Source organism: Salarias fasciatus, chromosome 4, assembly GCF_902148845.1.
Source record: "Salarias fasciatus chromosome 4, fSalaFa1.1, whole genome shotgun sequence".
In the NCBI taxonomy this organism is placed as follows: Eukaryota; Metazoa; Chordata; class Actinopteri; order Blenniiformes; family Blenniidae; genus Salarias; species Salarias fasciatus.
Window position 1 is genome coordinate 4,894,702 of NC_043748.1, and position 17,422 is coordinate 4,912,123.

Genomic DNA, 17,422 nt, shown 5'->3' on the forward strand with positions numbered 1-17,422 from the left:
AGAATTTTTATCAGTCAAATTTTCAAACATTTCCTTGCTTTCTTTTATTTAGGGATCACGATGACGACGTTTCTGTCGCTGAGGCCTGCAAAAAGCTCAATGAAGTCAGCGGCCTTCGAGGGATGGGAAGGTAATAAAATGCACTGCTTGCTGCATAATTACGGCAATTAATTAACAATGTAATGATGTTAATGTCCTACGGCTATCTTGTAAGTCGTGTCTCGCACGTTGGTCTGGTACGGTCTTTAATTAATCCACGTTGTGGCGGCGAGGAAATGAGTCACCGAACACTTCCAAGTGAAATATGGCGCGTGTTGCAGCTCTTAAATGAACTGGGCGGGCTCGTCGGCGGCTGTCAAGAAAGCTGACGCCGCCCTGTTTTGTAATTTTACAGGATCGCTCCGTGTTTGCTCTTGGAAAGGCTGACATGGAAGGGACGATCGGCGCCAATAAAGCTGCACACACTGAGAACACAGAGAGTTCAGACAGATCACACAGAGACTAATACAAAGGCAGAGGCGTCTAATGAAACCCACAGAATAGCTATCAGCGTCGGGGGACAAAGGGATAATAATTCAGACGTGAAATGTGTGAAAAATCCTGACAAATAGCCAACTTTTTATGAGAAAAGTGAACTCATTGTACTTTTGCTCCACTCTGTTCAAAGATTCTGGCAATTAAAAACTCAAGTGAGCAGTCCCAAAACCAAGAGGGAGGGTCTTTTTTTTGAAAATTTTCCTTTTTATTTCAAGGTACTTTAAGCAGATAGCAAAGTCAGTGCGCGCTAACGGCTCTGCCTCATCGAGCTCGGAGGAGAACGCCGACGACTTCCTCGGCTGCATCAACATCCCCCTGAATGTGAGCATCCGGAAGTGGGCCGCCGTGACAAATCAGGCGCTAACTGATTTCCGTGGGAGTCGTGACTGACGGGGAGGTTTCCTTCCTGCAGGAGATCCCCGTGGTGGGCTACGACACTTGGTTCAAGCTGGAGCCCCGGTCCAGCGCCTCCAAGGTTCAGGGAGAGTGTCACCTGATCATGAAGCTCTTCACCAGCCAGGTGTTTACAGCAGATTACATAATCAATAGATATCTGCTGCGGTGTAGAGGACGCATCCAGAATCAAAAATCGGGTTTGTTTTTGCCTTCAGAGAGACACAACTTTATCAAAGAAGGACACGAACGTCTCCATCCACCGGAAACTGCTGACTCAGATTGTGGAGTATGAACACACTCACATCAAGGTCAGAGTCTTTCCTGATTCTCTGAAGCTGCTTGTGATTGTGAGAATATGTTTGGCTGGGGGTCTTTCTGTGTTTTCTTCTCCTTGTGTGTGTGTGTGGTTTCTCTTCATGTCCTCCAGTTTCCTGCAGCAGTGCGAGGGATGATGGTCACTCGAGAGTTTTTAGCTTTTTCTCATCATTTCTTCTTCACAGTTGTGCTTGTTGCGATGACTTTACAGCTCCACTGTACGTGTGTTGAATTGTCTTTGGGCCCCAACTGCACCATCCAGCTTGCCTGGAAACTGTCACAAAATCACTTTTTTAACCACAGAAGTGATTTAAACTGCTGGAAAACAATGAAAAAACGTTATATGAATGCAAAAAAATATGCTTCAGTCTCCGTCAGTGTTCTACAAATCAAAAATCCTTGAAGGTCCTTTACTTTCAGTGGACTTCAGGTTTGCTAATTCCAATCAACTCTTCTTGGAGTCTTTTCTCCTCAAGGTTTGTTTACTTTTCCACGTAGCTTATGGAAGGTTGATCGGCTGTGGTCAATAGAGACACACAACACTGTAAATGTTGGTGCAGCATTAGGTCGATTGTATTCTTTTTGTCTGATCTAGAATCAGACGAGTTTACTTCATGCAAAGCACACAGGGAGAACTGAGATATTTCCCATAAGACACTGGGTTTTGTGTGTGAACCGACATCTGTTGGCACTTTTCTTGTTTTGCAAATGCAATCAGTTTAATTGTCCCTTTCTGTGGTAACGTTTGGCCAAAGGAGTAAAAGATGTAGCGTTCAGGGTAGCTGCGGTTAATTACATGCCTGCTCGCCCTGTGGGTGTGAACAGATTTTGGACACGCATGACAGTTGAAACTGCAGGATATGAGACCCAACGGAACATGATGTGGTCCTGAAATAACATTGCTGCCGCGTGTAATGATAGAGGGAGCCGTACAACTGGAACGGGCAGGTCTCCCCTCCTGCGTGGACCGTGCTCACCCACCACGCCGTGCAGACCGACCTGTCACCTCTCCAGCAAGCCATCATGTGAGTACTGTTGGTGGAAGATGATGGAATTAAAGCCGGAGCCTTCGGCATCAAGTGGAAGGTGCGCGTTTTATTTTTGGGTTTCAGTCGCTGGCAGTGCTACAGCAGCCACCATCGGACCCAGAGGTTGTGCTACTCCCTGCTGCTGCGCCTCCTGAGGACCATCGACGCAGAGTGGGACCCCCCTGCCGTGCGGGGCGACCTGGTAGGCTCGTCATCATCGTCAAGAAAAAAGAAAAAAAAAAAAAAACCACAAACCTTCTCATCATCTAGAAACGGTCACCTCATTAGCTCGGCTCTTCACTGACATCCATCAAGGTTTTTGGTCCAGCCAAAAATGTCTCGCAGCCTGTGTACTGGAAGCTATAACTGCCGGCCCTTCCTGTGTCCAGGAGAGGCAGCTGTCAGACAGCTTCAGGCTGTACACAGAGCACTGCCTGTGCCTGATGAAGAACATGCGTCAGGTTTTCCCCTGCAGCAGCGCCGCCGCCATTACACGCTACGAGCTCATGTTGAGGTAAAGTCACACCGCCATCGCATCTGGCACGTGCCCCGACCTTTCACCTCACCACCCCCCGCCAACAGACACGGAGAGACCACATCCGCCCCTCTGCGGGGCAAGCAGTGCTGGGATTCGTACCCACACAGGACTAGTTCGGTCATTCCTCATCGCTCATGTCAAAGAAATCAAGAAGCATTAATCCCTCACCACACTTTTTCTATAATAGCTGAAACACAGCAGCTATCAGTATTTGTACCAACATGTTATTCCTTTTTTATATCATACTAAGCCTCCATTCCACAACAGCAGTCACTAAACTAATCCTTTCATACACACTGCTCGGAGGAGTGTATGTGCATTCATGGAGAGGGTGATTCTTCAACGTGTCACTCCGGGGAAATCACTTGGAGCGTAAGCATCAATGAAAATGTGCGTTTAATGTCTGAAAAATGTGTGTGATAATTAAGACAGATTACTGACTAGACATGTGCAAAAGGTGAATATGCTCTGGACGGATTATAAAAAAATCCAAACCAGTTTTCAGCTTATTGACCGTAACTCGGTCGTCTGCTTGATGACGGGAGAACCAGCAGCCGTGTTCCACATTCAGCTGAAGGATGTTGGATCTCTAGAGAAACTTGTGCAGCAAGAAGTCACGCTCAGCCACAAGGGAGATCACTTCCACACCTCACGCACACACACACACACAAAATGACTCACCCGGTAGTTAAAGTTATATTTCTCATCTCCTGCAGACTTCGTGATGAGTCCGATATGTAATGGGAATGATTTGTGTTTACTGAGATTGAAGCCCTTTTATACCGACTGGCTCCTCGGAGCGACGGTTAATCATTGATGAGATGATTGCTGTCTTGTTTTTGTAAATGGCTTTTTCCTGTCCACGTGTATTAGGGGGATTGGCTACATGCAGAACATGCGGGCGTTCAAGACCGTGTGCCCCCTCCGGAACGAGCTGCACTTGGACATCACCACTGCCGTCAAGGTAACGGCGACGGTGCAAAAATAACGGCTGTGTGGTTGCTGGGAGAATATCTAATGTCTGCATTTTATTGTTACTGTAATAAATGTAATAGAAAGGAGCGTGCGAGTGGTACGAGAGCCTGATTGCCCGATATAAACCCGAGGACGGGGTGAGTGTGCGCCGCTTGATCAAACTCCCGGTGATGGGCGCCGCCGCGCTGGATCGTGACGTTACGTCCGCGTTGTCCCTCAGACTCTGGAGGAGCAGCTGAAGAAGCTCGTGCAAGTGGTCGACGCTGTGTGCGGGGATGTCCAGAGAGGCCAGAACATCTACAACAAACTATTCTACAGGTGAATATCAGCTTCCTGCTGCTCAAAGAGAATTCTGGGAGAATAACAACATGGATTTATTTACTTATTTATTTATTTTCCATCTTTGTTCTCACAGTGCAGTGAAAGTAGATTTCTTCAGCATTGTGTACAGGCAGCTGGAAAAACAGGTTTGTTATTGAAGATGTGGAAAAACCACTGCGAGAGCCGTTATTTTTGATGCTGCGGTTGAGAATGTTTTCATTCTTGCTCTGGCTCCTGCAGGTAGCGGATGATGTGAATGTAGCGATGGAGCGGGTGTGTGGGACTCTGGAGCAGGAGAGCTCCCGGTTGACTCAGACCATGGGAGAGACCATCTTTGAGCTCTTCATGTCCTTGAAAATCCTCAAAGGCTTTCGAGAGTTTCTTCCACTCAAGTTGGTTCTTAATGACTGTTCCCGTAGGGGCGTTAATATGACAGATAAAATAAGGGCTTCGCTTCGGTTTGAAAAAATATCTAAAGGTTTGATTTCTGCCTTTCTTACAGGGATGCTAAAATGCTAGCCTTGACTGGCTTTCATAACTGGTTCAAGTCCTCCATTCACAAGTGGCTGCAGATCGTTCACGAGAGATCCTGCGACAGGATCCGGAACGCCGTGGAAACAGACACGGTGAGGAGCTCCCGTCTCTTTAGCAAAAATGAGAAAAAACAATGCAAGATCATCTGTGACGGCTTTATCCCTGAAAGGGAATACATTCAAGTTACTTCTTTATTAAGTAATTCTCCTCTTGAGAAACTACGTACTTAATCACGCTTTGAATTGCATTATTTAGATTCTGCTGTTTTGCATTTTAAGGCAGTTTTCGGTCCACAACGTAAAGCAAGCATCAATTCAAACAATCAGTTGAATTTAAAGTAATTGCTGAAGTTTCAATATCGCAACTTCCTGCAGTGATTGATTTCTTACCATTATGAAATCAGAGAAAAAACAACAACAGTGTTAGGACGCCTGTACTTTGACTGCAATACACCGTTCACACACACACTGCTTCTTTCTTCTTCTGTTGGTTCTACATGAAAACTGCTGCAGTCGTCATGTTGACAGTTTACATCTCGTGCTTTTCTTCTCATTGCCATGAGTTCATTAATCCATTTGTTTCAAAAACTGGTGTTATAAATTGTACTTCATTACCGCTGCAAATTGCACCTCCTTACCTACAGCTGAAAACACCAGATTTTGATGATGACAGATTAAGTCGAGCAGCATAAAATAACGTGACGGCTCCATTATTTGACTGGATTTAATGAGTGAATCAGTCATTACTTGGACCCACACAGTGCCGACAGCTCAGCTAATGTGTCACAGCAACACAACTCTGCACTCTAATAAGACACCCCGAAAAAAGAGAGACAATTAAAAAACAGACGAGTTACTTTTACTTGGGGTTGTTTTTATTGTTAAATAACTCCTCTGCTTTTGGAGTCAACAGATTCAGTAGCAATTAGTTCAGACTAAGAATTACATGAAACTTAAACCGTTGCAATAAATACAGATTTTTGTTCTATTTCACAAATTATATTGCAATTTTAAATTTTTTTTTCTTGTGCGAGCAGTTCGAACCCCTGCAGCAAGTCAAGCACAGCTCGTCCGCAGTGGAAGTGGCGGCTTGCTTCAGCCAGGTACGCGAGATCTGGCACCAGCTGGCCTGGCCAGACTCTGCGGGGGCCTTCATCTTTGTCACCCGGCTGACGGATGTGAGTTCCATTTCCCGTGTGGCCACACTCACCTACTCATAATCTGCCGACGTGACTGTGAAAGTGTACGTACCGCGCGCGTGCGCGTACAGTATAGGAAGCGCGTTAACCGGGTTTGGTGTGCCGCAGAACTTCTGCAGCGAGGCCGTTTGCTACTCGGAGATGATCACGCGCAAGATTGAGAGGAGCCAGCTGGGCCGAGACCACAAGAGCTTCACCGTGCAGGTAACGCCCGTAGCAGGACGGAGCGGCGGGGGGGGGGGGGGGGGGGGGGGGGGCACGGCGTGACGTCAGACATGTCAGCGGGCGCCCTCCCAGGGCTGCGATATGTGTGTACACACACACAAACAAAGCAGCTGCCTCTTGTTGTCATCAATCACTTCCTCTCACTTTCTTTTATCTCCACCTCCGCCCTCTGCTCTCTGCCAGCTCTGCATCGCCCTGAACGACATGGAGCACGTGCGGGTCTTCCTGGGTCACCTGCCCCGCGACCTGGACTGGCCCGGCGTGGAGCGGGCCATGGAGGAGTCCTGCGGGCCGGAGGGGAAGGAGCAGGTGTACAAGGCGCTCAACGGACAGCTGTTCAACATGGACCTGGACCTGCAGAGGGAAGCCAAGCGCCTCATCTCACTGCTCACTGACAAGGTGACGCCCGGGTTCACTGACGACTTCAAAATACCCACAAACCTTCATACATCTGTGTGTCAGATGCAGTCCTCAGTATGTAAGTAGATAAGCAGAAATCGTAATGTTTCCGTGCAGATGCTGCCCGAGCTGCGGCGCTACATCCAACACATCAGCCTGTCTCCCGACTCCATCAACAATGACGACGTACGTAGAAACGACTTCCTGCCGCTGTCTTTCTGAACGTCAGTGGCGATTCAGTCCCTGCCTTCATGTCTTTCTTGCAGGCTGTTTCTCCTCTCATGAAGTACTTACAAGACACTATGGTCATTCTCACGGAGAACCTGGTGAAGGAGAACCTGAGCAGGTAATCACCTCCTAGTTCTCAATCATTCTGAATTGTTTGATGCCAATACACTCTTATTTCCACTGTTATGATCTGATGATCTTAACATTTAATCTGAGTCTGTAAAGAATGTGAATGCTAAGACGTCAGTTTCCACATTCTGGAAAAAAAAAATCACGCCATGAATCGCAAAAATCAAAGACTGGAATATAAAATCAAGCTGACACGTATAGCACACGGTCCAAGAATATCCAGAGCGCTTAAATGCAAATCAGCTGCACATGCTGAACGTATTGTAATCACAGTGGGCTGCTGAATGTGAGCCAGTCACACCAGCATGCAGCCGCCGATGTTTCGCATGCAAATAGCATGTGTTGCTGCGGTAGAACCTGGAGAATTCTCAGCAATTGTTCGTCTTGAATATATAAGACCAGCTTTTCTTTTTTTTTTTTTTTTTTTCCTATTTAATGAGGAGTTTATCCATTCAGTAGCTCCAGGTTAGATGTCTGACAGCTCAATAAGTAAGACGCACGCATGCTTCCCAATAATAATAACAGCCTTTATCAGTTACACTGCTTACAAGTGTTCATTATCAAGCTGTTGTCTGCGAAAACAGACGTGGGGCCGAGCGAGGGTACCGGGGTGTAATTGGTAAAGCCGGTAAACACGAGTGTGTGGGCGTCTCTTTGTGTGTGCCGCCTGGTAGAGTTCTCCAGAGCTCATGGGAGCTGCTCCTGCGCATGATCCTGGACGCCGTCACAGAAAACAGGGGCGTTCAGGTGGAGTTTTACAACCGCTTCCAGTACACAGTGGAGGTCAGTGCTTATTATTTCACATATAAACACCTTTTCTTTTTTTTACAAGAATAGAATAGAATTACTTGATTAATCCCAGAGGGAAATTCCTGCATATACTCTATAGAACTAAATAAAAAAGTCCTTTGGCTTTAAAGGACATGTGTCTGCTCTGTATAGGATTATCTCTCATTACGGCTGTTTGCTCGCCGTGTTGAAACTTTTAGCATATATCAGATATTCATGAAGCCACTGGGTAGGAGTTCTGTGCCAGGGCGAGATCCCCGATGAGCGACGATGTGGGAACTGCTGTATAATGCCAGGCTGACCAGCTGGCCGGGGACGGGACGCATTAGCATGCTGAGTGACGGCAGCGAGGCGGGTCGAGTTTCCTGCTCTGCACACAGATATGACGCTCGCCCGTCTAAAGCGGGGAGTCGGGCAGCAACCGCAACTGAATCTGAAAATGAAAGGATGAAGGACTTTCTGGTTTCTGCTTATATTTCTCAACATTTAAAATCAAAAGTTGTTGTTGTTTTTTTTTTTTTTTGAGAATTGTATTTTATCTTCTTGCAGTATAATATGAATTCCAACAGCAGTTCTCTTATTTCTTTAATCTGCTTTACCACTTCAGAGACTGCTGCAGTTCTTCCATGCAAAGGGAGAAGGTCTTTCCCTTGAAGACATGAAGAGTGGAGACTACAAGGTAGAAAACAAAGCAGCGAGTCCAACAAAGTGTGTGTGCAGAGTCCTGTCCTCCTACCAAACGCGCCGTTTGTCTCCCTCTCTTCGTGCCGTCTCGGGGCGGCGGTAGGCTTTGGAAGAGGAGCTCAAGCTGAATAAGTGTTCCTCCTTTGAGCTGATTGAGCAGTACTATCTGGAGAAGATTTCACACCAGGTGCGTTTCCACTCACCGCGCTGACATTCTCATTTTAAGAGTGGATGGAGTATTGATCGGAGTCCCCGACGCTCTGTCTTCTGCTGCTTTACTGAAACTCGTGTGAAGACATGAACAAGCTGTGCTCCTTGTTTTTCTGTCACAAATCGAAACGACGTCTGCTTTGAATCCCGCAGAAAACCCTGAAGCACACGCGTTACGGCCGGATCAGTGTGAAGTGCTACTACGACGCCCCGGAGCAGAGGCTGACCGTGGAGATCCTGCACGCCGCCGACATCATCGCGCTGGATGCCAACGGTAGAACTGTGGAAGCCGGACTTATCTGTTGTAACTTAAAGCTGGATTTGAACTCTCTTTTCTGGTCTTCCACAGGCCTGAGCGACCCCTTCGTCATCGTGGAGCTCTGCCCCCACCACCTCTTCCCTCTGGCCAAGAGTCAGCGCACACAGGTGAAGCTGAAGACGCTGCACCCGGTGTTCGACGAGCTCTTCTACTTGTGAGTTCCGCTTTTCGTTTTTGGTTCTTTTTTGTCCGGCGGCGCCTCGGCCCGCCCGCCCGCTCGTCTCACCCGTCTCCCCGCCTCCCAGCCACGTCAGTCCCGAGCAGTACCGACACAGGTTCGCCTGCCTGACCTTCACTGTGATGGACTACGACTGGCTGTCCACCAACGACTTCGCCGGCGAAGCCGTCGCTCCGCTCAGCGACTTCTGCTGGCCGGGGAGGCCGAGCGCCTCGCCAGCTGGCAAGAGCGTCCAGCCCGTCATCCTGCACCTGTCTCGCAGTAAACCCAGCGGTACGCACGGCTCCCGGCAATATCAAGCTTTGCTCTCTCTCTCTCTCTCGCTTTCTTTATACAAACATAATATTGGTTTCTTGGACAACCAAGGGGCTTCTGGTCCGGGTTTTCAATTACTTCTCCAATGCAGCATGAAACCTTTCAATATCGAGGTATTTGTGTCAGGTGTAGAAACTGTCCTCATCTATTTGCTCTCCCCTCCAGAGAAGCCAATCATGAGGATGCTGGACGCCCGCATCGGAGACAGGGAGGCTCAGGAGTTTGTCCGCAGGCTGAAGGAGATTGAGAAGTCGATGGAGGAAGAGTAAAAGCTGTCAGCTGTCTCGGTGTCCCGCAACATGTGCTTTTTGTACTGGTACAAAATGTTTACAAGATTTACTCTTCTTTTTTGTTTTTTTGTTTTTTTTTTTCCAATGTACCGTTTGTTCAGTAACTATACCAAAATGAAAAGAAAAAAAACAGGAAAACGGTGGAAGCGTATTGCTGTTTCCTCACTGGGAGGCGGACATCCTGTCACTGTGCAACTCTATACTGTCTCAGTTAAACTCTATTTTAGAACTGGATGGATAGTCGATCCTAAATGTTCGTAGTCTCTATTTTTTGTAATGAGGTAACTGTTATCTTTGTTGTATAATCTTTGATATGATAGATTTAACATTAGAAAACTATTTTGTGGGAAGTAGCTTACATATCCAACAGTCGTCAGTCAGAGTCTGAATCTATACCTCAGATATGCTCATTAGTCGCAGGGACATTTCAAAGGTGTTGAGACTTTCTGCGTATTTCATGGACGTCGTGAAGATGAAACTTCCATGAACGTGGAGCATTTATCGAGTTCCTTTCTCAGCTTAAATATGGATCTGCTCAGAGAAATAATGATATTTATCAGTTGCTTCGGGGGATTGCTTTGTCTTTTGGATTTTCTGAGTAGGCGCGTTTAAGGACGGTCGACTTCTGCTTTTAAAATTCTTCGCAGACCTTTCGTCGGGTCATTACAAAAGGCCGAAGGTGGTGGAAAGGCCTGTTCGCTCCCACAAGAGTGGCACGGCAGCGAATCTGACAGATGTTTTGTGTGTTCTCAGAAATGCGCGTGCAGTTTTGCCAGCAAATACATCGTGTTCTAAATGTATCGAGTGTCTGTAACAAACACAAAAGCCGTGGCGGCCACTCCATGCGCAGTGTGTGTGCCAGTTTCCAAAAATGGGAGAGCAGGAAGGTCATATCTCTTCACGAAAATTACATTTTAATGTGGAAAAACATTGTCTGCATGCACTTAGAGCTTTCTTTTGTACCACTTTTATCCAACTTAGGCTGGAAATAATCCAGGTGAAGGCAGGAGAACCCTGGGCGGATACAACCACACAAACTCATATCTCCAGTTCACATCCACGCTCCATTTAGAGCCAATAATTCACATTCACTGAGTGTTTTTAGACTGAAGGGGAGAACCGAAGCACCCGGAGAGCCACACGTGAAAAGGGAGTTTGAACACACCGCACCATCTATGCATTTAGATTTAACAAATCTAATTTACATTCCCACAGTTAGCACTTCTGATTCATTTCGCAGCCACAATTCTAATGCATGCTTGTTGTAGATGTTCTCTGTTACGGTTCAGCCGCCCTGACAGAGAGAATTTAATTTTAAAGGATGAGCCCTGCGTTATAAACTAGTTTACTATTCATTAATTATTTAAGAGTAACAAAACCTTCGACTAAAAATATCTTAATTGCAGCCTGATAAACACTGCGAGCAGCCACTGCACTATAATAAACATGCCTAATGTTGAGTAGGACCATTTTTTTGCTGCTTCATACACAACGAGGAGCAGTACACTGTGTTTTTAGGCAACTTTCTATCAACCAGTATCAACAGCAGTTTGCACTACAGTCGCTTTTCTCATGGATCAGAGTCACGCTTGCGCTCCAGTTGTGATTCCATCACTATTCAGCATTTGTCAGTCATTCAAATCCTCCTTTTTTTTGCCATAAAAAAAAAAAAATCAGTTTTAGTCCTTTACCTGAAGTGTAGCTTTGAATTGTTTTCCTCAACATATGGACCAGACTTAACACGAGTCTCTGTGGCTCTTCACTCGCACTCTGCCAGTAAGAGAAATTAGAGAAATTGTAATAAATATCAGCCATATTGTTTCGGCGGTACACCAGGACACTCTGACATCTGCTAACTGAAAGGGAGAAAATGTGTCCTTGACATCCCCAAAGATAATACAGCGTGTACCGCAGTGGGTGGCTTGGTGTCCAGATGGTAGGAGCTTCAAAAACATTTATTAGGAGAAACCGAGTTAATTGCAGTTAATGAGCTCCTGCAGTGTTCACAAAGCTTTGGAAGCAGCCGTCAAACATCTCCTAAGCTTTTGTAACTTTGAGTCAGCGCAAAGCCTCGTGTGCCAGAGGAGAAGTCGGAGTTTGCATCGTGCAGCGGGGCGTAATCTCAGGAGGTAAAGAGGAGTGGAAAAAGGATAATGAACCTGTGCAGTGGCGTGATTATACTTAGCTCCTCGCCGGCCGGACAGGAATAATTTAACACCAGATTTCAACAGTCTGTGGGAAGATCGGGATCAAAGTGTTTTTCCAACAGAGCCGAAGATCATCCTAAAGGTGGAAATCGCTGTTATCTAGTGACGAACGTAAGATTGTCACAAGATGTATCACAAAGAGAAGCAACTCTTTCTCCAATGTGGCTCTTTACTGTTAAGAAACTATAGTTGCATTTGGTAAACTTGCAGCAAGCGAAGCTAGTGGAGCTTATAAAAGTGAAGTTCAGTGGTTTAGGAGTAAAGAAACTCATTGTATTGCTGTCACCATGACATGATCACCTACTTGTGGTTTCTAACCACGACTCCCATTTTCTAAGATCTGATCAGACCCAGAAAACCGCACATTACTTTTCATTTTAAAGGCCCCAGCGTTTCGGTGTTTGTCACTGTGTTCGGCTCCGTAATGTTTTCACAAACCAGAGACTGGAAAATGGATTTGTAGCTTTTTTTTTTTTCTTTAGACGCAAACTGGACTCCAGTAGGGGGGGAAAAAAAAATATTGAAAAACACTGGCAAAATGGAAGAAAAGCTGAAAATAACTCACCCCGCTGTAGCGAAGCACCAAAACCTTCACACCGACAGCGTTTGGACAGTGATGTACCTTTACCGTAGCTGCTTGTGTCGTGCTCTGTCGTGAACTCGTGGAGTCGTGAGGATGAAGCACGCAAAAAAAATAAAAAAAATAAATAAAATAAAAAAAAACCATATCTATGCCTGGAGGGTGTGCTGCATTACAGGGATTGTTCAGGAAAATGGGATGTGGAGGGGGGGACTCTGAACAGCACTTGTCTTCATGTTTGTTTCCTTTTAGTCTGTTTTGGATTCCAGAAGAATTAAAGTAGAAACTGGAATATTAGTTTCTGTATTCGGTCCCCCGCCATTCCCACTGTTGATTGTATGATTTATTAACAAAGATATTAAGATTTCAGTGTGATATTTCGATACTTAACAGTGCTGTGACAATGTTTCCTCTGTATTATTTTCAAACCAGGTTCTCTGGACAGATGTTTACAAAAAAAAAAGCAACAAAAATAAAATCACAACCTCACTTTGAGTGTTTACAACCGCTATATAGTCAAAGAAGGTGAATGTTACAATGTATAATAACAGGACGACGACGTAGGAGTGGTTTATATCTTTCTAACACCATTGTAGGTTTAAGAAAATGTCACAAGGGGGATTTCAATGAGAATCTTTTTTTTTTTTTTCCAGGAGAGCAATGTGTCTTTAGCCAGAGACGTGTCCGTATTCGACCACAGTATTGTAGATGTCCTTACGTTGCCCTTAGAGAGGCAATCTGGTCAGTATTCGTTGCGTTGACTGATTTGTTCTGGTGGTTTTTTCAGAGTCAAAGAGAGCACTTAGCTCTCAAACGTCCAGTGAAGTAACAGTATTAAAGTAGCAATCATTTCCTGCACAACATTGTTAGAAGCTGTAGTTACCTTGGTCGTCATGAAAAAAAGAGGCGAAGCTGAAACGTGGAGAAAAATAAGACAAAAGACTTCCGACTGTGAAATACCAGAAAACTGTTGGTGACTTGGTTTTCTGCCTGCCAGCTCAGACATATTTCCTTTCAAGTATTACAGATGATTTTGAATTGAGTGCTTGATTTGAGGTTTATTATTCAGATTTAAAGGCGACAGCTCGTGAAAAATGTCTGCGAGAGGCGAATTCTCTTCTATTTGTTATCGTAAAAGTGGATTATTTGTCCTTGAATTGTAAAATGCCTGTGTTGCTGTTTATTGGATTAAACCTTTGGGAAACGTCTCCGACCCCAATAAAGATTAAATTTCAACTTTCTCCTGTGCCTTCACTGACAAACATCGAGATTTTGGATTCTAATTGTCCAGGTTTTTGGCTCAGCGTGAAGAAACCCCACAGGCTGATACTAACCTATCACCCCCCCCCCCTCCTCGCTTCGTGTTCCCCGGAGTGTCATCATCCTCGCCATCAGTCTCCCGTGTTGCCACCCTCGCTGCTTTGTCTCTCGGCTTCCCTTGACCTTTAAGATTTTACCTGCTCCAGGCAGCAGCTACCTGCCGTTCCGGCGCATCCTGTCTCGCAACAGCCCAGAAGAATATTAATAAACACACAACAACCGACAAGGAGGGATGTGCGTGACGTTCACCGTAAGATTACAAACCCAGAGGAACCTTGGTGTGACACAATCAGCTCCACATGGCTTCGGGACACAAGTGTCTCTCAGAGCTTGTACTCCGCCGAGCGCCAGTCGATACGTTTTAAATTAGACAGCAGCTGATGACTGAAGGCCACCGAATTGTGTGTTGGCTCAGGTGTGGCGAGGAACCTTGTCGTCTGACGCAGACGCCGTGCCCTCTGGTCAGTGGCCGGGCTCTCACATGTGACAGCTCCCTAATGTCCCTGCAGCTGGGAGCCTTTTATAAGTTAATAATACCCTCAGCAGCTCGCTCCCGTCCACTCTGGACAGTAAAACCCCGGCTGTGGACAGCGTCCGGGTGGCAGTAGGGAAAATATGATCAATCAGATTAGGATTTCGGGTTGTGGCCACTAGATGGCCTCGTAATTGTAGGAATCCCTCCCCCAGCCTCAGTCAGGGTGGGAGCCAGTCTAGAGCAGATTGTAAATGGTGGCATCATCTCTGTGTGAGAACAATTTATCCACTGGTATCCTCTCAGGTTCACACTATTATTATTATTATCTCGGATTGTGTTTCAGTGAGATTAACCTCTGGCGTATAAAGATGAAGAAATGTAATCAAATCTCTTGGAAAGTGAAAAGACAATCACCGTAAATCATTTATTTACAGCTAAAATGTCTCCAAATTGTTTTCTTGGTCTTTGACTTACTCTAATTTCTACAGAAAAGTACTTTGAACATGGTGGTGTTTATGGTATTATAAGAAATACTACAAAATAACGAGCATAACAATGTTATCTGTACAGTAGTGTTTCTTTAAAATTACCATTATTAGCCCAAGTGTCTGAATATGATCATCGTATCTTTTAAAGGATTACAGATGTCTGATTAAAATAGATAAAGTTAATGTATGTGTAATTTAAAATATCGAAAATGACTCCATGGCATCCTATTGTCTACTCTGGTCCCACTTCGTAGTCTGTGTAGAACTTCTCTTGAATTTAATAGCACACAGTTTGAGTTGCTTGGAATTTTAAATATGACTCATCTCTCACCTGACAGGCCTGCAGTCTCCATAGTGATTACAGGAGGTGTGCTTTATGTTGTAGAACCAGAGGCTGTTTCTGACAGCAGGGGTCAGGCAATTTATTCGTATTTGATGAATAACATTTAGAACTCAAAGTAATACATGAATTGTTGTCAGCGTTACAGATATGACAGTTGCAGACCTGTACAGAGACCGCCTGGCTCCACGCTTTGGAAAAGGCTCACAGGTTGAAACAGTCTGTGGTTAGCAACTTCTTATTTTTTGTGGGTTACAAATAGATATAAAGCTTTCAGGTTTTTACAGTGAACTAGAAAACTACATTTTAGGTTAGTTGCTTGAATATATTTATTCTTGCACTCTCTTGTGCAATTACGGCCGACTCGATTTAAAACAAAGCTGCAGAGGACTAAAACTCCTTGGCTGTTATTAGGATCTGAGAAGCCACAGTGAATTTCGCTCGTCAGGTTTTCTTGACGTTCCGACAGCCGGAGTGAGAGGTGGGAGCCCTTCAGCCGGTGTTGATCCGCAGGAATGTTGGCAGCGTCTCGGCGCTGCCGCTGCTCTTCTGCTGGATCTGGCAGATACATTTAACAGCGCACTGATCCCGCAACGTCTTATCTTCTCTCAAACAACCCTAATCCTCTTGCAGAGAAATATTACACTGTACAGGCCGTCTCCCCCCCCGACTGCGGCGGCTCGCCCTGGATCCCCCACGCCGACAACCTGTTCTCCCTTTATTTATTTTTCCGAGACGCTGGATTCCACAGCTGCAGAGTTCCTGCACGGCTCCCCTGTGAAGACCGACACCGCAGACCCAATTCTCAATTCTGCCCCCCCGAGGTCCAAGTGGATGAAATTGAAATTTTCACAGAATCAAAGGAATGCTAAAACTTCAAGGCACCTTTTTCCAGAAATTGCAATCACATCAGACACAGTATGTAATGAATGTCTGCTGTTGGCAGGACCTGAAACGGAGGAGGTAAACACCTGTTGTGTGCAGGTGCATCCTCTGCCGCCGAGTCAGCATAACGAAGCACCTCTGAAGTCGGCCTCTCCTCTCCAACAAAAAGTGATGTGGGAAGAAGCCGACACAGCAAGTCCTTTGTGGCTTCGGGGGCCTCCGTCGGAGCGAGCGCAGATAATATTGGACAGCTTGCCCTTGAGGAATGCAAATAGGACGGCGTTTGGGCCCAGGCCAGTGACTTACTGAGCCTTTTAACTCATCCCACTCCTGGATTCATCTATGTAGCTTCACACAGAGCCGCACCGACTGATCCTGATTACGATCGCTGAGTCCGATGCAGCTCATATGCACGGCCGCGCAAACTTTGACACGCTCTCGTTAGATTCCCCCACACTGTAAGACCATCTTTCTATCACGCACATGAATCTAAATTCCAGCAGACACTGCTAAACAGAAGTGCTCACAATTAATAGCAGTATGATTAACGTAATGAAAGAAATAACAGAGGGATGTTAAACCTCGGGTTCGACCGCTCCAACGTTAGCGAGAACGTGCTTGAAGCTACATGCATGACTCACCACTCCCTCTGACTGATATACGGAACTAATTCAGTATAATATGTGAAACTTTAACTTACGGGAACAAGAATTATATCTACTTGGTAACAACAGCAATACATACGACCAAACGTAGCATATTCAGACACACTATTTTAACTTACCGTCTTCAGGAGTTTCTTCTTCTGGATCAGATTCTGGTTCAGACTGGCAATTATGAAGAAGCGTGTTTCTACACGCCAGAGCCATAAGGCCACCTTAAAAATGAGTGCACGGTACTGAATTCACAGTTGCGAATTGTGATTTGACATGCAAAGACTTTTTTCTCCGTGCGGAGCAAATGGACGAAGAACTGCTGGAATCCATCAGGAGCAACGGATTGTAAAACATTGTTCTCCTCAATTGTTTTTGAAATGTTTGTGTGTGGAGGACGTGTGTTTATTTGAAGGTCCTGTTAATATTGAGTTGAAATGTTTATTTCATCAAATAAATGCTATTTATGCTAATTTATCGCTTACGCTTGCTCATGAGGATCTGTTGGGTTTTCTCAGTAAAATCAGCCTAGAAATGATTATGTTGTATTTGTCGCTATATAAATAAAGTTGAATTGAATTGAAAGGTGTTTTTCATGGCACTGACCAAAACTTCTGTCTTTTATTTACAATCTTGAATTAAAGAATACTTATTTGTCACCTCAAGGAAAAGGTGCTGTAAGTGTAGGATGTGATGCAAAAAAAATCTTCATTTACAAGAACAACACTTTAATCAGAGTATATTCAGCAGAAATAATAAAATTCAAAGAAGCTGTTTGTGATGGTTTAGCAAAAACGAGCCTCGACAGACAGTCAGCATGAAGTTATTCCTTTTCTTCAGACACAACAGATCCATACTAGAAAAAG

General features: G+C 45.3%; 1 protein-coding gene across 1 annotated transcript in view; it reads left to right on the forward strand.

Annotated features, from left to right (window-relative positions):
• baiap3 (BAI1 associated protein 3) overlaps nt 1–10,190 on the forward strand; it is a 35,071-nt gene extending 24,881 nt beyond the window's left edge. The window contains exons 10-34 of the mRNA XM_030090090.1: nt 53–130; nt 753–858; nt 950–1,057; nt 1,149–1,241; nt 2,170–2,273; nt 2,361–2,478; nt 2,666–2,790; nt 3,688–3,778; nt 3,870–3,926; nt 4,010–4,107; nt 4,205–4,256; nt 4,351–4,502; nt 4,613–4,736; nt 5,681–5,821; nt 5,951–6,046; nt 6,251–6,466; nt 6,584–6,652; nt 6,733–6,812; nt 7,498–7,606; nt 8,220–8,291; nt 8,400–8,483; nt 8,660–8,780; nt 8,856–8,979; nt 9,071–9,276; nt 9,484–10,190. Of these exons, the coding sequence (XP_029945950.1) occupies nt 53–130; nt 753–858; nt 950–1,057; nt 1,149–1,241; nt 2,170–2,273; nt 2,361–2,478; nt 2,666–2,790; nt 3,688–3,778; nt 3,870–3,926; nt 4,010–4,107; nt 4,205–4,256; nt 4,351–4,502; nt 4,613–4,736; nt 5,681–5,821; nt 5,951–6,046; nt 6,251–6,466; nt 6,584–6,652; nt 6,733–6,812; nt 7,498–7,606; nt 8,220–8,291; nt 8,400–8,483; nt 8,660–8,780; nt 8,856–8,979; nt 9,071–9,276; nt 9,484–9,587 (2,728 nt within the window). The 3' untranslated portion in view covers nt 9,588–10,190. The remainder of the gene's footprint in view (nt 1–52; nt 131–752; nt 859–949; nt 1,058–1,148; nt 1,242–2,169; nt 2,274–2,360; nt 2,479–2,665; nt 2,791–3,687; nt 3,779–3,869; nt 3,927–4,009; nt 4,108–4,204; nt 4,257–4,350; nt 4,503–4,612; nt 4,737–5,680; nt 5,822–5,950; nt 6,047–6,250; nt 6,467–6,583; nt 6,653–6,732; nt 6,813–7,497; nt 7,607–8,219; nt 8,292–8,399; nt 8,484–8,659; nt 8,781–8,855; nt 8,980–9,070; nt 9,277–9,483) is intronic.
• Nucleotides 10,191–17,422: the final 7,232 nt, after the last annotated feature.